This window comes from Anser brachyrhynchus (genome assembly GCF_964034855.1).
Source record: "Anser brachyrhynchus genome assembly, chromosome: 8".
Classification (NCBI taxonomy): domain Eukaryota; kingdom Metazoa; phylum Chordata; class Aves; order Anseriformes; family Anatidae; genus Anser; species Anser brachyrhynchus.
Window position 1 is genome coordinate 21,331,016 of NC_137702.1, and position 25,776 is coordinate 21,356,791.

At 45.0% G+C, this 25,776-nt stretch overlaps 1 protein-coding gene across 3 annotated transcripts; it reads left to right on the forward strand.

Annotated features, from left to right (window-relative positions):
* Positions 1-263: 263 nt before the first annotated feature.
* FAM20B (FAM20B glycosaminoglycan xylosylkinase) lies at positions 264-25,582 on the forward strand. 3 transcript variants are annotated; one of them, XR_013954596.1, is made up of 9 exons: positions 523-960; positions 7,150-7,679; positions 10,363-10,449; positions 12,787-12,896; positions 15,072-15,243; positions 17,732-17,923; positions 20,020-20,079; positions 21,296-21,517; positions 21,827-25,582. XR_013954596.1 is itself a non-coding variant. In XM_080603512.1 (8 exons), exons 2-8 carry the CDS (start codon positions 7,303-7,305, stop codon positions 22,056-22,058), a joined length of 1,230 nt encoding a protein of 409 aa, XP_080459638.1. In that variant the 5' UTR covers positions 264-384; positions 7,150-7,302; the 3' UTR covers positions 22,059-25,582. The 3 variants fall into 3 exon arrangements, 2 of the variants coding, with proteins under 2 accessions (XP_080459638.1, XP_080459639.1); XM_080603512.1 differs by lacking the exons at positions 523-960; positions 21,296-21,517 and adding an exon at positions 264-384; XM_080603513.1 differs by lacking the exon at positions 21,296-21,517 and having other exon boundaries at positions 529-960.
* The last annotated feature ends 194 nt before the right edge of the window (positions 25,583-25,776 follow it).

The following is a 25,776-nucleotide window of genomic DNA, read 5'->3' on the forward strand; positions in this document are numbered from 1 at the left end:
CATACGCCCCCACCCCTGCCCCTATAGGGCATCCTGGGGGGCTCGGGGGGCTCCGGGCACGACAGGGTTAATCCCCTTTCCCCCTTCCTCACCCCCCCTCCCCTCGGCCGGCCGCAGGTGGGCGCTCCCTCGGCCGCTGCCATTGGCGGAGGGCGGAGCGGGCCGCCCGCCGCCGGCCTATGAGCGGGCGCGCCGCGTCCCCTCGCCCAAGCGACGGCGGGCGGCCGATTGGGCAGCGAGCCGCGCGGGGGAGGCGGGGCGGCCGCCCATTGGCGGCGGGGCGGGGCCGGGCCGGCGGGCGGCACCATGTTGGGGGGCCGGCGGGGGGGGGGGCGCGGTGGCGGCGGTGGCGGCGCTGGGCATGGAGCGGGGCCGTCGGGCGGGGTGAGTGCGGCCGGGGCTGGGGAGGGGAGGGGAGGGGGTGGCGGGGAGCGGCCGGGGCCTGAGGGGCTCGGCGGCACCTGGGGGCGGGCACGGCCCTGCCCCGGGGCGGGGGGGGCCGTTAGGGCCGTTACGGCCGTTGGGGCCCTCGCAGCGCGCCCCCCGCGGACGGCCCCACCGGAGGCTCGGTGCAGGCCCGGTGCCGCTGCCCCGCCTCGTTCCCCTCCGGGCAGGGCAGGGCAGGGCAGGGCGCCTCTCGTGCCCCGAGGGCTCGCCCGGAGCCTCGGGAGGCTGCGCTGCCCCTCGGTCCCCCACGCCGGCGGCTCGGTTCCGGCAGCAGCGCCTCCCCTTCACCGGTGCTCCTCCGCTGCCCGCCGTCTGTGGGGCGGAACCGGGCTGTGTCGCTCAACGTGACCGGGGTGCGCAGCCCCCGGGCGCCTTTCCGGCGCCTGCCTGACACGGGGCTGCAGCGAGCGTCAGGACGTCCAGCTGAGGATGGGGACCGCTGCGTTTCCCCAGCGCTTCCAGGCTGGACGAGGCTCCCTGCAGCACCGCCGCTTGCCTCCTTAACGCGCCCAGGTGGGACCCCAGTGCCCGGGATCCGGGCGAGGGGCAGTTGTGCCCTGACGGTAAAACCGACGGGCTGACCGGGTCCCCGCACCCTCCGTCGCGGTGACCTCAGCCCCTGCCCCTCGCCATCCCTCCGGCGCTCCCGGCCCCGTGCCCCGCCAGCTGCGCGCACGCTGCTTGCCCGGCTGGCCCAGGCGGGCAGACAACTGTTGAGGTAGCGCGGCAGCCTTCCCCCCGCTGCGCCCAGCCGCCGGGCTCCAACGAGCACGTAAAATCGGCAGCTGTTCTCTCAGAGACGTCTCAAATCAGTCGACGGTTCCAAAAGCTTCCCAGTGAAAAGTGCGATTATATAAACTTTGTTTCCATAGGAAACCGCGCTTGAAGGAAAGTTTTTCTGTGAGGAGAATTAATGAAGCCCGGTTTCCTGTGGCCTTGCTGGCCGCATCCTACCACAGCCATTCGTGCCTGCCTTCCACCTGCCCCCAGCCCCCTATGTTGCCCCCCTCTCGCCAGGACTGCTCCCCGTGTCCCCGGCTGCCCCCTCCTCATTGCACAGCCAGCTCCGTCCGGTGGCGGAGTTTGCCAAGTGGCTGGCCAGCTGCTGGGCAGCTCGAGGGGATGCCCTGGGTTGCCCTCGGCTCCTTGAGTTTTTTGTCCTCTACCTGGTTGGGTATTTCCGTAAAGTTCACGGAGGTAATCCTCTGACAGATGTGGCAGAAATTTAGGTGATGGGTTCTAAAGTCACTAAGGAATGTAATGGGAGCGAGGTAGACAGACAGGTGAACAAAATGATTTTGTTTCTCTCAGTATGGGAATATCTCGGGCAGTTACTGGCGTTCACAGCTACAGGCGTGGATAACATGGTGGTTAAAGTGCTTGTGATCTTTATCTATACTCTCATGGTCAAGCAGAGATGCAGTTGTGCATGGGAAGTTCAAGCATAGACTGTCACTAAGATTTTGTCTATAGATAGTGTGGGTTTTAACAGAAAAAGCAGACAGGCAAATACACACGAAGCCTTGTGTACTGGGTTACTAAACTAGTCCACAAAGCAGCATACAGAGAGTGGAAGTGACAGAATGAGTCTGATGAATCTACGCAAAGCTCTGTGGGAACCTGGCTGTAAAGACTGAAATATTGAGGCTTATGCAGGGAGAGAAAGCAGGAGCCGCGAAGGAGCTGGCCAGAGAGGGAAGGATAGGAAGACTGATCGATCTGCTGAGGCTGAAGTACGCTTTAGGAAGAGGAAAATGTCACTGCTCTATGCGCTGTTTCTTCAAGGCATTTTCTGAGATATATTGGAGAACTTTTGAAGACCTTTTCCTAGGAGATCCTAAAGGCCGTAGGTGTGTTTAGGAAGCAAAAACATGAGTATAAATAAAAATTAGAGCATGCTTAACCATATTTATATCAGATTATCATTGCCTGAACTATGATTTCTTGTGTCCTAGCGCTGACAGAGAGCAAACTCTTGCCCCTACTCAGACCTTTTCTGTCACTTGGAGCACAACAAAATCTTTTTGTATTGCACGCAAGTGGTTTTGAGATGGCAGCTCAGATGGTCCTCTGCTAACTTTGTGGGCTGCTGACAGTAACAGGTTTTGCTGCTGTTTGTAGCAGGCAAGTTTCATGCTGCTTTTTGACCTGGGAGTGAAGCGCTATGCTGTTGGTACTCAGCGCCAGTGGGTGTGCTTTCGTTCAGGTGCTCGTGTGCACAGTGGCCCCACCATGATATTTAGAAGATGCTGGTGTTTGGGTATGGACTGGGGAGATGTGTTACTTGCTTAGAATACAGACCTGGCTGTAACGAGAGACAAAACTGATGAGGAAATAGCCCGACAAGATAGTGAAAATCAAAGAACTTTTTGGGGGCAAACCTGGCAGTTGACTACGCTATGGAAAAGCTGGCATGGTTGTTTATTTCTGTTCTATTTTCCTAGCAGATCAGAAGTATGGTAAGATGGCAGAGAGGGAGGCGGTTTTTTTCCTGTACTTCTGTGACATGGAGGTAGAGTTTGGGTGATAAAGCAACGAACTCTTTGGGTTCTGTTTTCTGTTCAATGATGGTAGCTGGAGATAGCGCTAAGCAGAAGCTCAAAACAAAAAAGTACTGAAACCCCGCCACTGTTAGAGTTAACCTGAGCTTGGTAAGAGATCAGTGTGGCTGCCCTATAGGGGGCGAAGGGCGTGGGTTCTGGGGCTGTAGGTATTGGGGTTACTCTGTTGGGTTGTTCGCTCTGGCTGGAGGCTTAAAAGTTGTTTGGCGTCTGGGAGCTTTGTTTGGCTTTTCCTTCTCTGGTGCCTTTTTGTTTAAAGAACATCTAGCATCGTTTAATACGCCCCCTGCTCCTGTGGCCATGATGTGGAACTGACTGGCTGCTCGGCCCCTTCGCTCCTTTTTTTTTTTTTTTTTTTTAAAGTGGGGGGATCCTTGCCTTGTCCTCTCACCCCTCTCCATTTCTGAGACTATTTCCTTTCTGGGTCTTCTTTGAGCTTATCACTCTCCTTTATTTTGTCACTGTCCTGGGCTCGTCTGTCGTTTGTTCTGTGGAGTTCTACTCACCCTATTTCTCCCTTTAAAATTTTTTTTTTTCTTAGTTGTTATTTCATTTATTTCTGTGGCCACCCTTTCCATCTCCGTCCTTGTTTCAGGACCAGCTTCATCCTTCCCGAGCTTTCATAATCCTCCTTGCCAATCCATCGTGACAAACGCTTGTACTTTGCTTTGGAAAGAAATTAAATTGCCCTTTTAGAAGAAATTAATTTCTTTCAAACCCGCATCAATATTTTCTTACAGTACCCTGGTGCTGTCACTCTTAACCATCTTGAATTTAAAACAATAAAGCTTAAGTTCTCGCCCTCCGTGGTAAACTTCTTCGCGCAGGGATTGATTTTTGTTGGCTCGCTCTGCGCAGCAGCGAGCATAATGCTGGCACCTTGCGGGTAACGTGCAGGCCCTGCAGCTTGTGTGTGAAATCGATTGCGTAGCAACCTCAGGGGGGTCGGTGTTTGCTGGGGAAAAGCAGCTGAGGACTCACTTTGGCAGCTGTCAGTGAGGAGTCGGATGGGGCTCACCCACTTGCGGTCATGGCTCAGGCGGGACGCAAGGACTGGTTGTATAACATGGGGAGAAGTGTTTGCTGAGGACTGGTTATTCAGTTACGGGAATTACTGAAACGTCTTACAGCAAATATTTAATTTCTTTTGCTGACTTCTGTCTACGTAGTTGGAGGCCTTCAGCCAAAATTCGTTTCAGAGCTGTCACGAAGGATAGGCTAAGTAAATGGCCTTTGATTTAAGCGGTGGCTCCAAGTTATGTTCTCCCCTCTCCCCCTGCCCCGAAGTACCCCTGGAGAAACTTAGCATTCCTGAGAAGCAGCCTAGGAAAGTGGGTGCCCAGCTTGAGCTCCCAAGATAAGGAACGTTTCTGTCCAGTGCTTTAGTCAGCCAGCCCTGGCTGTCAGGCTTTCTTAAGATGTATGTCTACCTCTCTCATAATAAGGAGCAATTGTTCTGAAAGGAACCGTGTTCTTCTGTGGGACTTCTTACAAACTTTGGTGGATTTTAAAAATGAATGAAAGCAGATCCTGACAACCACAGTGTTCAAAATGATAGAATTACTAGTTTTAAAGAAATTAAATTACGGTCGGAGGGAACAGTTGTAGCTTGATCTGCTTTCCTTTCTTAGATTTAAGAATATTATTATTTTGGGCTCTCTCGGGAAGATTTTTTCTTTATTTCTAGAACAGGGCTCTCAGGTCAGCTACATCTTCCTCATCTGTGCCTCTCATTGTCATGCTTGCAGTATGTAAATTGACCTGCTGTGTGGAGAAATACGGGCTGCCTAAACAGAACTGAGAAGAACAATAACCTGGTTTAATTACCATATAAACGTCTGGCTTGTTGTCTTTCACTATTGGTACAAGTGCTTGTTTTCCAGTAGATTAAAGTTAACATCTCATGGTTACCTCAGGACCACAGTGCTTGGTTAAAGCCTTCTTTCACCCTATTCAGTACCCTTCAGAGGGTTTTTATGTTGCTGCAAGTGGTTGTTCTTAACGTTAACCCCCTTGTTCACGTTTCACTTTTAACTCACTGCCGTGAGACTTTCACTTTCTTCTCTGCCTCTGTTGACAGGCCTTACAGAAAGTATTTAAGAGGCAAGATGTGTAGCTTGGGAAGGGCCAACGTGCACTGAGCTGTCACCTGAAGGAGGGCAAAAAAACCAAATCAGGTGGTAAACTGGGCAAGGAGCCACCCTCTCACAGCTTTGGAGGCTGTCACCTGTACGTTGGATCGTGCTCAACTTGGTGGCTCTGCTGGAAAAGGTCACTGTGAAAACAAGACCTGACAGTTGGTCACAGAGTTTCCTTGTCCCTGTTAGTGGGCTTTTTGTAACGGGTTTGCTAACGGATGGCTCAGCCGCTCGCGTTTGTTGCGCTGTGGTTTCAGCTGCACGTTAGGCTGCCAGCAGCACCGGGCACGGGTGGAGCACAGGACCACCCCGTGGGCGGCGGTGCTGACAGCAGGGCCCTTCCGTACCTGGGTAGGCTCTGTCGCCGCTTGCTGCGTCGTCATCTCCCGTTAGGGGAACTCTCTTTGAGAGCCGCTCTCTTTGGGTTGGCTTAAAACTGACAGGAGGAGGCGGTCGGTGGTTAGATGGGTGTGCAGCCGGGATCACCGAACTGCCTCGCAGCCGGCCGTAGGAAAGCTGGCGGTGACGCACAGGGAGCTGGGGGAGCCCCACAGCTGGCAGGGAGGGTGGGTCTGCCTAATGCACATTAGTTTAAGGTGCTGTGAGGTCATTATTTAGTTTGCCTGTGGTTTTATACTGGTATCCTTGCACCGGGGCAAACCTGCTTCTGCGCTGATGACTTGCTCAAAGTCAAAGGGTGCACCTCAACGTTTGGCACAGCCTCCATCTTCAGTGGAGGTGCACCTCTGCAGTGCGTGCAGGTCCTCAGCGCCTTTGCACCCCTTAAGACCTGTGTGAGCAGGGCACGATGTCCACGCAGGTGCTTCAGCACGGCTTCATCTTCTTCAGCCGGCTGTCATCTGTGTTTGGCTAGCAGCTCGTGGTCTCGCTGTCCTTTGGTTGCTGCTGGTAAATGAACTTAGCCTGCACGGCTTGTTTTTCCAGTGACATGATTAATAATGACTGGTTTATACGCTTATTGTTAAATTGCATGAGAAAGCTTTTCTATATTAGTCCTACCACAGCTCAGGGTGCCGTTTGGGGTTTGCATGATTAGCATAGCTTGGGCAAAGAGAAATCTCTCTTGGCTCTGGGTGCTCCTCAGAGATGTGCCATAGTGTCTGTTTCCACTTGGTTTTTAACTACTGTTGTTGATAGTATGGAGATAATTCCTGTCCTCATAATTGAAATAAAGTTGTTTAACTCGGTGTTATGTTGTCCTTACATGGTAAAACTTTACGGGCAAAGACTTGTTGAGGGGTGAGGCCCATCTTGCAGCCCAAGGTAAATATAGAAGCGCATGTTGCTCTAACTGTGTTTTGGGTGACGTTTCTGGGACTACAATGCTAGTGTTTTGTGTGTTTTCCTGTTAATTTGTTGTTGAGATTACAGACACTTTGTGTATTTTTTGTGGTTACTGGTTTTACAGTTGACTGCCTAAGATGCAGAGTTAACCACAAGAAAGTAAGGATGTCGCTTTTTTTTTTTTTGAGAATGGAGAAAAGATGAGTAAATTACAGTGGTTGCAAATGAAATGCAATAAATTAAGTCCTTATAGCTTCAGGAACTAGGCAGTGAAACTGTTCTAGCTGCTTATTAGTGTTAGAGAATCTACCTGGGACATCTCTCTTCAGTGACGAATCTCTAGGAGACTGGTGGTCATGGGTTCTTGTATTAATGGAAAGGAGTTTGTGAAATTGGAGCCGTCGACTTACACTATAATTCTCTGCAAAAGTCTCGCCTGTTGCAGCTAGCAACACACACTGTTGTGATTTTGGCTCCGTAGAGATGTTATCGGGCAATTTCCCCTTTCTTGTAGATCACTTAAAGGCTATGGGGAGGCAGCAAAACACGTAGTTTAACAGAAATGCATGGGCTTTAGGATACAAGTGTAGATAATCCAGACTTAATGTACCAGGAACAGACTTGATTTTTCAGGTCTTTTTTTTTCAGGTGGGATCTGTGGGAAGACAATTCTTTAAGTTTGTGTTGTTTCCTTTTAGGAGTACCAGAAGGTGCTTTAGTGGCCATCTCTCTCTTACAATGCAAGCTATGAATGAATTCATTAACTAACATCCCCCTCCTCACCCTGCTCTCCGATAGACTTCCTGGAACTCTTGGAAGAAAGAGTCAGGGGAGAAGGGTTGCAAGTCACCATGAAGCTAAAGCAGCGAGTCGTGCTCCTGGCCATCCTCCTTGTCATCTTCATCTTCACAAAAGTTTTCCTCATTGACAACTTGGACACCTCAGCTGCCAACCGGGAGGACCAGCGCGCCTTTCACCGCATGATGGCGAGCCTCCGCGTAGAGCTGGACCCCCGCCTCGACCACACGTTGCAGTCCCCCTGGGAGATTGCAGCCCAGTGGGTGGTGCCCCGGGAGGTGTATCCTGAGGAGACGCCTGAGCTAGGGGCCGTTATGCACGCCATGTCAACGAAGAAAATAATAAAAGCTGACGTGGGATACAAAGGGACCCAGCTGAAAGCTTTGCTAATACTTGAAGGAGGACAGAAGGTTGTCTTCAAACCCAAGAGGTAAATATTGCCTTCAGTGACTGAGTTAATAACTGCTTTATGTATTTCTTTGTCTCCACGTTGTTGCATTAATCCAAGTTACAAATTTGCACACAAATGGAAAGGTCATTCTGTTATTTGTGAGACAATACAGAGCTTTGCTGGTCCCCTGGTAACACTAGGTTGCTGTGCCAGATGTCTGTCAGGCTGTACAGCTTTGGTGCTTGACCCAGCCTTGCTGCAGGTTAAAAGAATAATCACTGTGTTCAGTCTGGAGGGAGTGCTGGTTAAATCAACGTGTTTCCGAGCAGTATCTTCGCGATTCTGGAAGTGCCGGTTCTGGCAGTGTGGAGACGAGTCTTGCCTACTCTTTCTCAATAAAAACTGCCGTGAGAGAATGCAGTTCAAAAATAGGGAAGGAGGGAAAGTTCACAGTGCTCTTAAAAGTAGATCTGGATGTCTGGTGTAGCTACATGTAGGCTGTAAAAATGGCTTGGTAGGTCAAACAAAAACTCATGAGTTTCTTGTCTGGCAGTAGCGAGTACTGGAGGAGCAAAGTAAGAATGAGCAGGTAGGGATGTTTCCTTGGTAAGGCCTCTGTTTACAATGATATGAAGGGAAATTTGATGTGATTGGACATCTATGGAATCTTGAGCACATCTATAAAACTTTTTGAACTGTTTGCCTTTGGGGGAAAAGAAAGTAGGAAAAAAAGATGTAACAAGGTGTTTTATGGGAGCGTATTGCAAATTTAAAGTGCTGTCCTCCCACAATGAGTACATCTCTCTCCAAAGGATGTTGGACTGAGAAATTACGAAGTTTTTCTGACATGTTAACGAGTGATTAGAGAATGAGAAAAAACATCTGCCCTCCACTTCTCGAACTTGCACTCCTGTTTCTATATGATCAGTTACTGGCCTGGCTGGAGCTTCACTGTGGGGCCAGGCAGTGTTTAACCGTGTGAACCTTTCGCACAGGAGCGCTGGTGGTATGGCAGGCAGCTCATCCAATACGTGCCATAACAAGACGTGACATTTCCATAGTGCTTTCTGTCCAAGCGAGTGCTGTAAAGAGTTTCACCAAGCACTAAGTTACACTCCAATAGTGGAATGTCCGTGCAGGCGATCACTGACTACGCGCCATCAAGGAGATGTGCTGCTGGGAATGTTTATAGGAGTGCTAGACAGTCTGGCCGCAGCCGTGCTGATAGACTCGTGCTCTGTTTGTGACTGCTGAATAGCTAGACGTGGAGGTAGAGTCTTGTTCTGTCATCGCAGGAGAGTCTACTTAACTTTCAGCTTTTGACCTGAAAGGTGTATGAAAGCTGCTGTGTTAACCAACCTTTTTGAGAGAGCTCACTGGCTGGAAAAGAATGGATTCTCTTGATTTGCAACCTTTACCCTGGGAGGTGCTAGATGCCTATTGTGTATGGAAGCAAGAAGTTGATAGTGTTTTACTGATCAGTTTTAGCTCTGCAGCTTTCAAAAGGTGACCCTGCTTTCAAATGCCTGCTGTAAGTACATGCAGAAGACCTGACTGAAGCTGTGTTCTTTTGGTAGCTATCTTATTTCAGAATTAGTCAAAATCTAGCTTAAGCTAATACGCTTAATGGTTGCTACCATTGTATGCCAGTGGGTTAGGTGAGAGTGCTTGTTTGGAGCTAATTTCAAATTTGGCAGCAATCTGTCAAATCTTCCTTCCAAAAACTGCATAGCATCCAGCACTGGTTACTGCTTTCTTGAGCTGCCCTGCAGAGACTCAGACTGGTGAAATGCTGTCTGGCCCCAGAGCTCTTCTCTGAACAGGTTTAAAACATCAAAGTAGAGCCATGTGGCTTCACGTACACTACTGCTGCTTCTGCTTGAACCCCAAGTCTGTTGAAAAATCATCCAGTTTACACAATTAGATTTGTAGGTGGAAATGAGAAAATAGGTAATCTAATTTGGCCTTGCTTTATGTGACAGTGTGCTGCATTTCACTCATTTTCTCAGTATTGATAGTGGTATTTTATGCTTCTTAAGCAGTATCTAGGCCTGATTCGGATGTCATAAACCTCCGAAACTTTTATTTGCCTCAACTATTTAAGTAACTTCTGTTTAAAAAAAAAAAAAAAAAAAAAGCCTAACACTTCACCATGGTATGCTGTTGCTGGTGTTGTAATGAGTGTCAGTTTTCTGCTTCTTGCTGTTAATTGTCTGTTCTTCGCCAAAAGAAAGGGACTTTCTGTATCTGTTATTCTCGGATTCACGCTTGCTGATCTTCTAACTACAAAAGATTGCATTTGACATTTCTGCCACAATATCAGATTGTATTTTCATGTTAATCTACAGTCTATTCTAACCCCAGAATCATTTGTAGAGTTGCTGCTTTACAGCATAAATAGGCCCCTGTTCTGTAGCTAGGTCTGTGTTCTTTGTTCTTAGATGTGACTTGGCATATGGTTGAATTAGAACTCATTAGTTTGAATGGGCCCTGCTTCCCAGGCTCTTGAGACCACTGTAAATTTTTGACCTTGCCTCCTTATTTACTACTTCAGTAGTCTGTACGCTATTTAATCTCACAAATTTCTCCCTCTCCCATAAGCAATCATTTTGAAAGTGACCCAGAGACCATTTATCTCAGCAGTTATTGTACTTGTTTCTCTGAACAGCAAAACTGATGGAAATCCTGCGTGAATCACTTTTTTGATTTACTTCAATTACAGGTATGCCAGGGATTATGTAGTGGAAGGAGAACCATATGCTGGCTATGACAGACACAACGCAGAAGTGGCAGCGTTTCACTTGGATAGGTATGCAACTATTGGACTACGTGGTTTTATTGTCTCTGGTAAACTCTTCCTCAGAGTGGGAGGAAAAGGAGTCCCTTGAAGAATACATCTCACATCTGAGATGTTTCTGACCTGCCAATATGTCACATTGACGCCAAAAGTAAAAGTGATGTTTTTATTTTTTTGTGAAACTGCATTGCAAAAATCTGGCAAGATTCTAACATTAAGGATTTTTGTGAGATATTTGGAAAGGAGAATAAGCACTGAAACCACTGTTATATCATATTCGGAGGAAAGAGTGAGCCAAATTCTGTGCAAGAGTCTGAACTGCCAAATGTGATAGATTAATGTCCACTATGCTAAAAGGAAAGTTTAACGTCTAGACTTGCAGTTCTAAATGTGAATTGGTGTACCCTGGAGGAAAAGCAGCTATTTATCTATTAATTGTGTTCACGGGTGTTGAGGTTGTTCTGTGGAGCTGAGCTGGAGGTGAAATTACCAGGAAAAAAAAAAAAGAAGAATCCAAAGTTACAGTAATACGAAGAACAGGATGGAAAATACCAAACACTGAGAATCAATAGTTGTGAAACATGGGTTAGAGATGCAGTTTCATCTTCTGTAATTGAGTGTAGTCTTGGTCTCCTCATTGTAAGAGGACGACGTTGGCACCTTGGAGAAGACTTCTGAAGATATTTAAAGATGATAATTCTTAGATGAAGAGATGTAAATCCTTGGTCAAGGCAATAGGTAGGGACAAATACTAGAGTGGTTTACTTAATTTAAGTTTTAGTCTTCCCTTCTCAGTACATAAATAAGAGGCTCTTCACTGTGAGTGAATTTGTAGGTGGTTAAAGGTATGTTTGCTACTCCTAGTTCATCTGTGGAACTTATTGCACAGGTGATGGAAATTGGTTTGGTGATAACTAGCTGTGTATTTCCCATCACTGTTGGTGCAATCTTCAGGTAGTGGACCAAAACCTGTGTGTATTAAGACAAAAAAATTGTAGATGGAGCCAAATGTCTATTGCTCATTTGTGTTTTCCAGAAAAATTCAGGCTACAGTTTCCTTGAAAAAGATGAGACCAAACGTTGTAAGACAGCAATTCAAAACCCCATCCCAGTGTCCAACCCCTTCCTTCTCTTTCTTCCTTGTTATCTCTTTGGCTTTTTTTTTTGGAGGCCTTTCCCTCTCTTCTTGTATATGTACCTCTGTATTCTTCAAGAATACCTAGCTAAAACTACTTGCCCATATAACATACATGAACGTTTGTTTTAATCGTGACTGTTGCATATTTTGGCCCAGAGTGTTACTGTTTCAAGAAGAACCTGAATCATACTGTGTTTACCACTGTTGGGGAGGCTGTGCTATCCCGAATACTGGACTTTCAGCTGTGGGCCTGAAACTACATGGACAGGTGTTCTGGATATGATTTCTGCATTTATCTATTTGTAACACCTGCATTTTCTCAAACTGTGCATATCTGTACTGGCCGTGAGCTTTGTTTTCATGCATACGTGGTTTGTTCAGGCAGACATTTTGTGGAGCCCTTCCTTAGAATTATTTTATACTTATGGGACCTACTTGTTAAATATTGAAAAATATTAAACAACCTTGTAGCTATTAAGGAATGACTCTGCCAGTATTACTGTGGAATGGAGAGTGTCCCTTCAAAAAAGGGGAAGGAGTCTGAGATGCAAGGACTACCAAATGGGTATCAAGCATACATTAAGAGAGTTGGGTCTGTGGCAGACATGAGAGTAGCACCTGGATCTCGTGATTGCAAGTCTGATGATTATTCTTCCCACCTTTTTTTTCCAGGCACTTTTCAGACATGTGGTTTTATTCTGCCATTCTAAACTCCTAGATTGTTTACTTTCAAGTGCGATTGAATTGGGCTTATACATAACATTTTATCAGATTGTAATTTCCACAAATTAGGAATGATCTTCCCAGGTGACCAGCCCAGAGGCCATATGGTTACTGCTGGAGCCTGTTCACAAGACAGATGATAGATATTTCTGGCATGAGGTCTGATTTCTCAGAGTTGGAGCATGATTCATCCTGTGTTGCTCTGCTGCAAATAGTCTAATAAAAGAGTGTCACTGATGGCCTGTAAAGCACCTGAACACCCAGACACTTCAGAAGGAGGGGTTTATTTACTTTGCCTTGGAGAAGTGAGGAGGTTGCTGCAGCATTCCAATTTTATTCCCTGGTCTCAAATCATCTTGATTTCACACAGTGGCACAGAGACAGTGTATTGTTCGGTTATTTTTAATTTAAAACTGCTGCCTGTGTTGCTAATTCTCATCCTTCCTCTTGTTGTTTTGTTTGTTTGCTTGTTTTTTACCCCAAATCAGAATTCTGGGTTTCCGACGAGCTCCACTGGTGGTTGGCCGGTTTGTGAATCTACGTACAGAGATCAAACCGGTTGCCACAGAGCAGCTTCTGGGCACCTTCATGACTGTAGGTAAGTGGATTCCATGGATTGTGCAGCCCAGTAAAGAAAAATCTGTTTAATGGAAAAAAGAGCTGTGGGAATCTGACACAGAGAACAGTTAACCATCAGACAGGAAGCTGGTAAGCCTCTTTCTGTGCCAAGAGAGATCTTAACACTTGTATAACCCCGGCTGGTGGGGGAGGAGGACTGCTTTCTCCAAGTAGTTTTTCATCTGCAGTTTCTCTGTTCTAAAATGCTGCTGTTACAGATGTTTTCTTTTTTTTTTTTGAGTAAAAATTGTGTTTCTTTTATCAGAGGCTGTTAAAAATGTCTGTTACTAGGCCTGAAAGGAAAAGAATGGAGTTGTGTGTAATGCTGACAAAGGGCTATTTGGGATAATTTATAGAGTTGGTGCCTTGGTTGGTGTTAGGTGGTGTTTGTGCCACGTCAGTCTGCTAAGCATTCATAACTGTGTCAGAATTTCCTTATGTTGTTTACAGTCACAATGCTGTAAAGGGACCGAATGGGAATTACTGATGTGAACTCCTACCAGGTGGTCATTAAGCAGCAACAAGGGACTCAGCCCGCACCCTTAAATCCTTCAGGCTTTTCATAAAATACCTAATAACCTTTTTTTTTTTTTTTTGAAGAATTTAGAGATGATTCTTCATTACAGCTGATCTGTGTGATGTATGCGTCTGTATATATTTCTATTACAAACACTGCTGGTAATCTCACCTTCTAAGTTTGCTTAACGCTTTCAATTATAAGGTTGAACTTTCAGGAGTGAGTAGCTTTGCCTTGCCAAACTTCTTGCATTTAGATTGGGTGTCTGCTGCAGGCAGACTTTACTTTTTCTCATTTCAGCCAAAATAACTAAGCAGTTTTCTAGCACAAATGCTGACTTGAAAAGTGTGGCTCCAAAAATTTTTCATTGCCTCTTAGATTCCTTGGAACCCCTTGTTCTACAGAGCATAAACCAAAGAAACGGTCAGAACTGTGACTGTCGCACTGGGGGGGAATCTCTTGTCAACCCAAATTTGACTCTGTTTCTCAAGTTTTGAAGGAAAGATAGTTCATGAATGCTCAGTACAGATTTGCTAGAGCTCTGGCTAGAATCTTAGGTGCTAAACCTGCTGTAAGCCATTCATAGGAAGAGAGACTTGCAGGGCTGACCATGCAAACTGAGATCTGGTGGGCTGCAAGTTCAGTACTGTAAGTGATCGTCTGCTTGATGTCCTCCAGCTGTCCGAGTGGGATGCTAAGAGCATAAGAGCCAGTTCTGAATGGGGGACTGCAAAGGAGTGCTGGCTGACGTGACATGGCTAATTGTGAGGAGAGATCGGGACCCACGGTGCAAGGATGGAAAGTGAGAAGCACATGCTGGTGTCTGGGGAGGATGTCGAGCTGGAGGAAAGAGGACGGGAAATAAGAGGTGTAGCAAGGAAGTGAGACATGGTTGAAGAATGTTTTGGAAGAACATCTGTGAGAATGGAACGGGAATTGACTTGGCAGGGGTCAGGCAAAGGCAGGTTAGGAGGATGTGGCAGAGAAGGTTAAGCTAAAGAAGTTAATCCAGACTACAAAGATTATTTTACCCCACAGGCTATGTAGCACTTAACGGACTAAAGGCTACTGGGCTTCATCATTTCTCTCCTGTCAGAAGACACCAGTGAAACTTCTGACAGAGCTGCATTCCTGGGTCCTAAGAATGTTGGCTTGTTTCTCCTGCTGGGTCAGCTCAAGTAGCTGAGTTGTGTGGCAAGTGTCAGGGCTCCAACTTCATTTGTGTTCTGCTTAATCTTTTTTTCAGTTGTCTCTTCACAGTCAACTTTTTCAAAAAAAAAGTGTGAAATCTGACACAAGCGCGTTAAACAAGCAGTGCTAAGGCTGCAGAGTCGAGGTCTGGAGGATTAGGAAGGGATCACAAAAAACTTGGTGATAGTGCAGTGTTGTATTATCTCTCAGTGTGATAAAAACATCAGAAAATATAAATACTCTCACCTTGAAGTATTAGTCTTTAATGTTGCTTTGAATGAACAATCTAATCCCTTTTGAGCCTCTCCCTCTTAGAGAGAGGAAGCATGAGGTCAAGTGCAGTGAAATGCTGTTGCAGGGGAGGCTCTGCTGCAGCAGCAGCATGCTCCTGAGTTTCAGTTGTCGTCCCTCAAATTAATTTCTGCTCTATTTTTTTTTCTTTTTAAGGTAATAACACTTGCTTCTATGGAAAGTGCTACTATTGTCGGGAAACGGAACCAGCTTGTGCAGATGGGGACATCATGGAGGGGTCAGTGACTCTGTGGCTACCAGATGTCTGGCCTCTTCAGAAGCATCGGCACCCTTGGGGTAGGACTTACCGTGAAGGCAAACTTGCCAGGTATGATATCGTGACAGGGTTAATCTTTGTACATGATAATCTATACTAGAATTGTCCTTGCAATACAGTGGCTAATTAAACGGAGCAAGTCTTCTCTAAATCCAGAGTTTGCCGACAGCTTTCTTGATACAACAGTAGAAGTCAAAAAGGCTAGCGTGCAATTTAAATGAAAATGAGCAAGAAAGAAATCTTCGTTGTTTTCCACAATACTAAGTGCTGTCCTTTTTCTTGTCTGGTACATTAACTCCGCCATAAAATCACTCCAAGCTCTGAAAATGCAAGATTCCTGTGCTGCTAGACCTCCTTTTGATACCATCAGTACCTGGGGACCATGCATCTGAAGAATGCTTTTGTAGGAGGGCACACGTGGGATCTAACGTCTTGTACAAAGATGTAGCGTGTCAGAGTGTTTGGGTTGGAGATGTTTTTGCCATGACCAGAGCGGATGGTTTGGACCTTAGTAAATTTTTCCAAATCTGTATCCTGGACAAGTGATTAGAAAGATTTTTAGTCCTTGATCTAAGATTTCCATTGATTTCCAGTGATGTAGTTGTTCTTAGTTTCATCCAAAGGCTTCATTGAATTATTTTAGAGCATTAAACGTATAGCTTGATTTTTGAGCAGCAGACATTATCTCCTTTTCAGCAGGTCAGAATCAGCTGAATTTCGAACATGGTCAATTGCAGTAATGAACTGACTGAATTTTGTAGAGGTGTGTTCTTTTTTTTGAAGGATTGTTTTTCATCTTACACTGCCTGCTTACGCAGGAGTTTACCCTGATACCTACGCTGACTTGATTGATATACATTGTATTTTAAGCTTATGCTCGGATGGGATTGCATGGTCCTGTTTTGCACCTTAGTGTGTTGCACTTTTGACTTCTATGGCATCAGGAGAATTAAAAGGTCTAGATGCCTTGCTTTCCTTTTTCTGTGTCAGATAATCATGGAAAAATAACTGTAGGCATTTTCCTCCCAGTCTCACTACTTCTACTCTGCCCTGAGTTGGCCTTTTGAACATAAATCGTCTGGTGTCATTAGTCTACGTAATTTTTAATGGACATGTGATAGATAAAATTCCTGACCCTTGAAGTCTTAGGCTAATATGATATTAAGGATCAGAAATAAATGTCAGAGAAAGATCTGTCTTGAAAGACTGAATGAAAAATGGGAAGAGCACATAGTATATCTGAAAAATTGTTCCAAGAATATTAAGTACTGATCTAAAGTAAAATAAGAGAAACAGTTGAGTGAGAGAGGGATATAGCATAAATGAAGTGTATCAAGTACAAGGAAGAGCACATTCTGAGACTTCTGCCTTGTGGGTTTGTGCTCTAAGTTAAATGCTGGTTTGACCTGGATGCAAAAGAAAGGGGAAACTAGAGATGTGTTAACCAAAACACTGAGAAGGTAAATTTTTGCCACTCTGATTTGGATAACTGGAGGAAAGATGGGATATTGGAGCTCGAAGTCCAGATCTCTAGAAGATGAGGTGGGGCATGTGACAGTTCTAGTAGTTAAATTCTTATCTTTTCTCTGCTTTTATTACTGTGTGTGATTTTGAGCATATCAGTGAGTTTCTCCAGCTTTTATTTCCTCTATTTCTCTTTCCAATTCACAGATGGTTTAAGGCATTTCCAAGTTAACTGCTATTTTGCAGAGGATTGTTTCAATCCTTACATGGAAGATGTTATAGATGTACTTGTTATTTAAGTAGACAGATGGAAAGGATATATGCCAAAGATCTGGCTGATTTGGTGGTGGTGGTGAATAGCTTTGAAAACTGTAAAGAAGAAAATGAGAAAAATTTAAAATCCTAGCTTTGGAGAATTGAGACATGATATCTATGTTGTAAGACTGCAGGTACATGCATAGGCTATGTGTATCAGAAGAGGAAAGAAAAGAGAAGCTTGAAATCTTGCCAGTGGAGAAGAAGGTGAGAGACTCCAAAAGGAAAATGGGGAGGAAAGAAGCAACTGTGAGTGGAAGGGAATGAACACGTGGGGCCCTTAGGCCAGTGGAAGTCATTAATAACCACAATGAGGTTATTTACAGTAGGCAGAAAAAAAGGTTCAGAGGGTTGCTGGAAAGCAAGACTGGTGGCAGCTGATCAAGGCAGTAGAAATAGACGTGATACTCGAAGTCCTTAGTTAGAAAATGAGGGGAGGTGAGTCACAATGGACATCTTGCAGTGAGGCAGCCCAACCACCGCTGCCTTGTGCGCAGGAATTAAGCAAACTCTGACCTTTTCTGTAGGAAGATGGTGTGTAACCTTGTACTAAAGCTATAGCTCCGTACCCTAGGGTGTTAATACAGGTTTTACTCTTCTAATAAAACATTTTTGTCTAGCTCTTTCTTTTTTATAGAGCTTTGATTGCTGCATTTAACTTTTCTTTAAGTGCTGATAGTTGAGTAGAGGGACTGCTGTAAGTACTTGTGGTATGACTGTTCCTTGAAGATTTGGTTTGGTTTCTCTTGGTGGCCTGCAGGTGGGAGTATGATGAAAGCTATTGTGATGCTGTGAAGAAGACTTCACCTTATGACTCGGGTCCCCGTCTGCTTGATATCATTGACACCGCAATATTTGACTATTTGATTGGGAACGCTGACCGGCATCACTACGAGAGTTTTCAGGATGATGAAGGAGCCAGTATGCTTATCCTTCTGGATAATGCCAAAAGGTGAGGCAAAGGGAAATCCTGGTGGCCAGGCCTCAGTAGGCATGAGGGCACACATTTAACTGCTCTGTCTCTGTTTTCTTTCTTTTTGTCACTTACTTTTCCATTAGTACATTTTTGCTAAAAATCCAAAGCTTTCCCTATTACTCACCAAATATTAGGGGCTTTCAAGAGCAGTTGTACTTACTCCATGGTCTAGATACATAGCTGTGCCTGCTTTGGGCTAAGTCTTCATCAAACTCCAGAAACTCCCAAATTAGCCCAGTGCAATTTGTTTATCAAAAGCAGCTTTTAAAGGTTTATTTGTCTCTCCTCCTACCACAGACCTGCCCCAGAGTTGTACTCATTTAAGTGGTAGAAGATTATAAATTTCTAGGATTTACTTTTTACTAGCAAGTATTAGTGAGTGCCATAGTATAAGTAGATACCTTCAAGATGTCATTCAGAGTGATTTGGCATTCTGTGCCTTCTGGATGTGTCTACCATAGCAATAAAAGTATAAAAGTTTAAAGTAGAGAAAGAACTGATGGTAAAAGCAAAACACGATGATGTGAGTGTACTAGGTGCTTACTGCTGGGATCCACCAGCCACTGAATTCTGGTAATACCTGTGATAGATGAGGAAAAATCATAGAAGTGTGATAAGGTGATCGGTAATGCTATTTTTTGCAGAACCACACACTTGAAAATACTTAAGGGACTTTGTAAATAATTTTAGATAGAAAACGGTAACTATTGTCAAGAAAAAAATGAAACACATAGTAAATGGGAGGAACTGATGAGAAGTCCTTCTTGAGGTCAACCTTTATTGTCAGATGAGGCAATCCCGGACAAAAGGACTGACTGGGTGAAGAACTCACAGAGCAGCCCTGCAGAGAAGGACTTGGGGGTTGTGGTAGAAGAAAAGCTCTACGTGAGCCAGCAGTGTGTGCTTGCAGCCCAGAAGGGCAACTGGGCTGCATCACCAGAGGGGTGGGCAGCAGGGGAGGGAGGGGATTGTCCCCCTCTACTCCGCCCTGGTGAGGCCCCATCTGGAGCCCTGCGTCCAGGTCTGGGGCCCCCAGCACCAGAAGGATGTGGGGCTGTTAGAGGGGGTCCAGAGGAGGCCATGAGGATGCTCAGAGGCTGGAGCACCTCTCCTACGAAGAAAGGCTGAGAGAGCTGGGGATGTTTGGCCTGAAGAAGAGAAGGCTCCAGGGTGACCTCATTGCAGCTTTTTAGTACTTAGAGGGGGCTTATTAAAAAGATGGAGAGCGACTTCTTGCTCAGGCAGACAAAGACAGGACAAAGGAGCAACAGCTTTAAATTAAAAGAGGGGAGGTTTAAATTACATCTTAGGAGGAAATTCTTCACTCAGAGGGTGGTGAGGCACTGGAGCAGGTTGCCCAGAGAAATTGTGGGTGTCCTGGAGGTGTTCAAGGCCAGGTTAGATAAGGCCCTGAGCAACCTGATCTAGTGGGTGGTGTCCCTGCCTATGGCAGGGAGTTGGAACTGGATGATCCTTGAGGTCCCTTCCAACACAAGCCATTCTATGATTCTACAAAAACTGGCAAAAAAAAAAAAAAAAAAAGGCATATATGTAGTTGAAGGCTAAAATACTATGAAATTCTTTTGGCAAGCCTCCCTTAGAAAGTGTGATCATGAAGTGTTAAGCTTGATCACCTTGTATATTGAACTGTTGGTCTAAACTTGGCCATCTAAAATATTACACGGCTACTGTTTCATTCATTCCCTGTCCAGCTGTGTCAGAAAGGCAAGACTCATGCTCTGTGTCCAGAATACCAATTATTCCTTTCCCCCACTTTGCAAGATGAGCCCAATTTCCTAACTCCTCTGAAGTTTGTTTCTAAGATGCCTTGGTCTGATAAAGAACTAGGTACACTGGTGTTGCTTCCATTTATCTGGTACATTAACTGATGCTGTTGAGAGTTATATCTGTAATTGGTCATGGTCTGTTTATGTTTTAATTTAAATGATTTAAGCTCTTGGAGCATGAAATTGCCTAGCATTGATTTTTGAATTTTTTACAAGTCTGTTGATGATGAGAACAACATTAAGTGTTCAACTGGTTCACTTTTTTTTTTTAATTTTGCTTTTCAGCTTTGGAAACCCAGCCCTGGATGAAAGAAGCATTCTAGCTCCTCTTTATCAGTGCTGCATGTAAGTGAAATTCAGGGATGCTGTTCACTTTACTTATGAAATTTCTGTTCTTAGATTTGCGATACAATTAAGTTTGAAGCCTTCTGGCAACCTGGAAATACTCAGGTACACAGTGCTTTCTTTTTTTGAAGTACTGCGTGTGTTTGATGTACTGTCAGTGCTCAAGAAGCTCAGAAATACATTTTTATTAAGGTAGTAAATCAGACGGTAGACTATAGGAAGTAGTCTCACCTCCAGGTCACTGGTCAAATCTATTCCTAGTCAGTATGACAGGTACTTTGCATCTGCAGCTGTCTTCATCCAGCTCCTGCTGAATAAAAGTTCACATCGCAGTTTGAGTTCTCCCTGACAGAAGCTAGGGACTTGACGTGTCTGGCAACTTAAACACCTCAATTTCCAAGTGTTCTTTCTCAACTGGACTATAGCACTGCTCAGGGTGTGGCTTTCAAAGAGAGGTTTGTAGTTTTTTGCAGGATATGGTTTTCATTTTGGCCTTGCGAGCTGTGGGTTTTGCTCATTTTATTTTTAGTGCCTGCAAGCTGTTGATTTCTGTTTTCTGTGGCCCCTCTCTCACCAGGCCCTTGCTACTTCTCATTAACAAGTAAATACAAATACCAGGAAGAAAAGTACTGATAAATCTATTTCCTGCATCTGTTACTTCAAGATAATGTAAACTCCTTTAAACCTTCCAAAATAAGTATCTAGCTGAGAGTTCCTTGAGCCTGTCCTTGGAGGGTTCTGTCTCCTGAACTCCTCAGCCTGGGAAACCTGGGAACTCTGCAGAAAGTCTGAGTTCTCACCGCCCTGCTTGCTCCAAGCCAAGGCTCTATGCATGCTACAGTACACCTGACCTACATTTTGCAACGTTTTTGCAGAAGCCCTATGGAGAACAATTAAATTAAATGATTTTCAAATTCTTTAGTTTTCCTGTATTTGAATGTATTTTTAACTTCCTGTTTTATGAGGATCTTTTTGAGTTTTTCTCATCTACATCCTCCCAAACGTAACCAGAAGAGAAGTTTATGTAACGGACTTGGCAGTTCTCTGCTTTTCAGATACCCTTTCTTTGTGATACCAGGCACACGCCATATAAGAAGTGATAAGTTTCATTGTTTTAACTATTGGTTTATACTATTGGTTTAACTACTGGTTTTTCATTGTTTTAACTATTGGTTTATTTTTATTATACCTGCTTTCATTGCTTGTTTCTTTGGAGGCCCTCAAAAGCAAAGAGTTTAGACCCATGTTTCTAAACCACAAAAATTGGAGGGAAAATCCCAAGAGACTTCACAGAAAAGACTACTTGGATACGCTAACATGACAAAGTTAATGGCAATTGAAGCGGAAAGATCACTGACATGTTCACTTTCTGTGGAAGTTCAGTTGAGTGACTTGTGTCCGTTGTGATTAACTGTTGGTCAGTTACATTCTTCCTGAGGTAACCTGAGTTTTGTTTTTGCATTAACAGACAGACTGTTTATTTTCTTCCTGTTTTGAACTTTGTCCAGAAGGCCTCAGGGTTAAAGAAGTTCCTTGCTAGGAGCTGAAAGTATTTCTGTATAATATAAGAATTATGCTGTGGTTATAACTGCGCGCCCCCTCTCCCCAGACCGTTTTTGTGATAAACTCCTTTCTATTTAGATAAAATCACGAAGTTACAGGCTCCTTCCAGAGGCTGGCTTTTGGTGTTGCTGACGGGACTTTAGCTGGACGGTGCTATGATGACGTGTTTGTTTTTCTTCTGCAGCATCCGGGTTTCTACCTGGAACAGACTCAATTACCTGAAGAATGGAGTACTGAAGTCTGCCTTAAAAACTGCCATGTCGCATGACCCCATCTCACCAGTGCTTTCTGACCCTCATCTGGATGCCCTAGACCAGCGGCTTCTCAGCATTCTGGCTACAGTGAAGCAGTGCACAGACCAGTTTGGGCCAGATGTTGTGCTGGTGGAAGACAGGATGACACTGTCTCATTTGTAATTGTAGTGGAACACAGATGAAACTCCTTTTTTTTAAAAAACAAACAAACAAAAAAAGTGATAGAAAAACAGCACAATCAGTTCTGACAGGCTGTGGCCACGATGGACTGAAATGAACAGGAAGCTTCCGAGCCAGAGAAACAGAGGTGACGCTGGCTTTTACCGTGGGCTGACAGCAGTGAGAGGTGGGAAGTTTGAGCCTTGGATGGCTAAGTACCCGTAGTGGCATCTTGGCCATCGCGGTGTGTCCATTGCCGGCAGTGGACGTTGCACTGGATGAAAATGGCTCTTGGTGTTGGTGGAAGTGCGTGGAATACAGACACCAATTTGTGGACTGATTCTAGAGGGGTGAAACGGTGGTGAACAGTACGGTCCTCTCCCCTTCTCTTCCCCACATACGGTTGTGTGAGTTTTGTCTGATTCAGGGTTGTATGTAATCAGCTGTGAGCTGGTTAGGCATTTTACTGCTTCTTTAGACAATGAGGAAGTAGTGAATAAAATAATTACTAGACTGAAGAGTTGCACCCCCCACCCCGGGGGGTGGGATGTTCTTCTGAATGCCATTGGGGGTGGGAGAGGGGACCTCTGCTGCTCAGCTGCCCTCTCCTCGATAAAAAGCTGAGAAAGGGGGTTGCCTCACTTGTGATAAAGGTTCAGTGTTATCGCTGAAGTCCTATCAAAGATTTATCCACAGGGTTGAAGATTTAAAGGAGGACAGGGTGGTTGTATAGCACTTGATAGTTAAGGGGTTAAAGTAAGTTTCCACATGTCCTGTCACTGTTTTCCATTGGTAAGGAACCTGGTCTGAGTTGAGGAACTATCTTTGCAGTCCCGTGTCTGTGTTAACCAAATTTTTGTTATGTTGTAGCTGAGAAGGAGGACAGAATCTGTCCTTGGAAACAGGTTCCGTTTAGCGAGGTCCTGCTGCTTACTGCATGCCCCTTTTAATTTGGAGAATCTGGACGTGTCACACTGACAAAAAAAAGAGGTGTGTTGCTGAACTTCCCCAGTAACCAACAGCCGTGGGCAAGGCCCTGAAGAGTGGAGAGAACCCTGAGCCATGCTCTTTCCTCATCATCTCCCACAGAGAGAGCTTCATGCTGCTTGATGCTGCAGTCACAGCTCAGTGCTGCCCTTGCGTGGAACGCCAGCAGTTTTTCAGTCCCACCTTCTACTTGGCCCGTTTTGCGGCTGAGATCTGAAGCTGCGAGCATTTCCAGTAAGTTTTTCTGCCTTGCTGCTTCCTGCAACCCCCACTGGGATGTTCTGATGGAAGCGGGGTGTCCATCCTGGTGTCTTCACTCCTAATGGTTTTGCCATAAGGCGAGAAAATGTCTGTGCAAGTTGGCTTTTTGGGGTGACCTCACAGCACTCATCTGTGCTAGTCCTGTCATCCTTCAGCACTGTGTCAGTCTGCAGTGCAGATGAGCTTGTGGCCATGAAGCTTGTCACATTCGTGGTAGGTCTGAATCTGTCTCCAAAAGGGGAAGCACTTTCTTCAGCAGGTTTCCAAATTTAAAGGCTTTACATCAATTTTCAGTTCACACAGTATGGTCCTTAGAAGTAAGGGAACATATCACTTCCCAAAGTGATTATATCGTATTGGACTTGTGAGCCAGAGCAGCAGAATGTCAGTTTAAGACCTTTTCCTTGACGTGTCTGTCAAAATCTTTCCACCTCTGCAGCAGTGTGGCAGGCAGATAAAATGAAGAGCTGTTTACTGGTGCTTGCACCTGCTGCCATACCTGATCAAAGAGGTATGAGTGAAAGAGGGTATTTTAAAATGTAGTTTTATTTTATTGACGTCTTTTTGTCATTTTCTGAGCAGAATATCTTGAAAGTAGAATGCAGCTGTTCTCCTGAAATGGGCTTTTATGTCCTTCTACATGTCTTTTGGACTTGGCTACGTCACAGACTCGCTCCACAGTCAGGATTGGAGCCAGAGTTATTTATTGGTGTTGCTAGTCAGGACCGATGCACGGACAGCTTTTTGGACACTGGTGCTAAACTGGAGCCTCTATGGCTGTACTGGATAATATAACACAAGCTTAAGAAGCCATGGTCCTTCGTGCATTTAGCCTGTGTGGATGGTGCCTGGTGGGTTCCCTTAGTGCAGCGCCGAGTGCACTGGGCTGGCACGTCGTGTGGCCTGCAGTCACATCTCACTGGTTGGGAGGTACTGTGAGTAACAGGTGGTGAGTGAATGCTTTTGTTTTGAAGCAGAATACGTCCACACTAAGCCATTTTGGCATAAACTTGTTTCCCAAAAAGTTCAAAGTGATTTACATGAGAGGGGACACTGAAGCACATGAGAGCGGCTTGAAGTATTTTAAAGTTGTGGGTTTTTTCTCTCTGAGCAAAGTCATGAGCACTTAATATTTTGGGAAGGCTCTGTGGAAATTTGAAGTTCAGATTTGTATTTCAGCACAGCTGATGATTCACGTTTGACTTAGTAACAAATTCCAAAAAACCCTGTCTTTATGAAATGAAATTAATGTTCAGGGCTTATACTTTGCTTGTTTATGGGCTTCTAAGCTGAACTTTGCAGTCAGATCCGAACTGGGGATAAGTTTTCCCCCAGTATGAATGTCAAAGATTTAAAGTACTGTACTGGTTTAGTTGTAAACAAAGGGCATGAAGTCAAGCATCATCATTTAGGAGTAAGCAGGAAATAGGTGCTTTTTTCCTTCTTTTTTTTTTTTGTTTTTATTTTGGTCATATTGACTCTTCTGGTCACAGTAAACACCACTGGAGCTTGGTGTTCTGCAGCAGGAAAAAAGAATCAATTCCTCTCTTCCCCAGAATCAGGAAGATCCAATTTTGGCATTGTAGTAATCACTGGTGTTTTGGCAGTGATCGTTGTTTCGGTTTAATATGGAACCCTGAGAAATTTAAAGTCAGTTGTAACCATTGCAAAGGAAATAAGAAGTAACATCCAGATGCAAAACAGAGTCTGCTTGAACCTCTAAAAAAGTTGTTGTTTGTGAGGCAGGTGCTACGCTGTCTGTCGATGAGGTTTTCATGACACTTCTAGTTCTTGTTCACTGTGCACACTGTAATTCGCTGGCTCCAGATGTTACAAAATGGTTATGTTGTGGATATTAGTAATATCAGAGCGCTCGAAGCACAGAAATGAAGAACCAATTAAAAAGAGAGCATCATCAGCCATCTGCTATTTATCTCCTCCTTCCAAAGGCAGCAGTCGGGCTGGAGGAAACACTGAAATCAGCTCCTCTTCCAGCAGCTAATGAACTGGAGTGTGTCTTGCCAAACAAACTTCAACTGAAAAATAATAATTTATTAAGAAGGTAATTTATTTGCTGTGGCAGCTGGAGCAAGATGCTTGAAACAGACGCCCCTGTTGGAGCTGTCAGAGGATTGCCCCTGGGAGCAGCTGCACAAATGGAGGTTGCTAATAAGAAAACGGAATGCAATCATGACTTTCTACTTGTATCCCCCAGGGTCGAATCCTGCATAAAGCAACATTGTGTGAATAAAGATTTTAATAAAGCAACGCTGATGGATTGTTTAAGTTTCTCTCCATGCCTTCCCCCTCTCCCCCTTTCCTACATTTGCTGGATTGAATGTTTGAATCGTTTTGCTACTGGTGTTTCCCGGTTATTCCTTCACTGATGCTTACCGATGGCATTTATTCCAGGGATGTGTTTATTTTCAAGAATGGGATCAAATGCGCAGCTTGGTTGCGAGAGCTTTGCTGG

Bases quoted from the DNA above. Each gene is read 5' to 3' on its own strand.
- FAM20B (XM_080603512.1), top strand. From the start codon at position 7,303: ATGAAGCTAAAGCAGCGAGTCGTGCTCCTGGCCATCCTCCTTGTCATC. The intron at 17,924-20,019 runs GTGAGGCAAAGG...TTTGCTTTTCAG, and splicing joins CTTCTGGATAATGCCAAAAG to CTTTGGAAACCCAGCCCTGG. The intron at 20,080-21,826 runs GTAAGTGAAATT...TTTCTTCTGCAG, and splicing joins CCTCTTTATCAGTGCTGCAT to CATCCGGGTTTCTACCTGGA.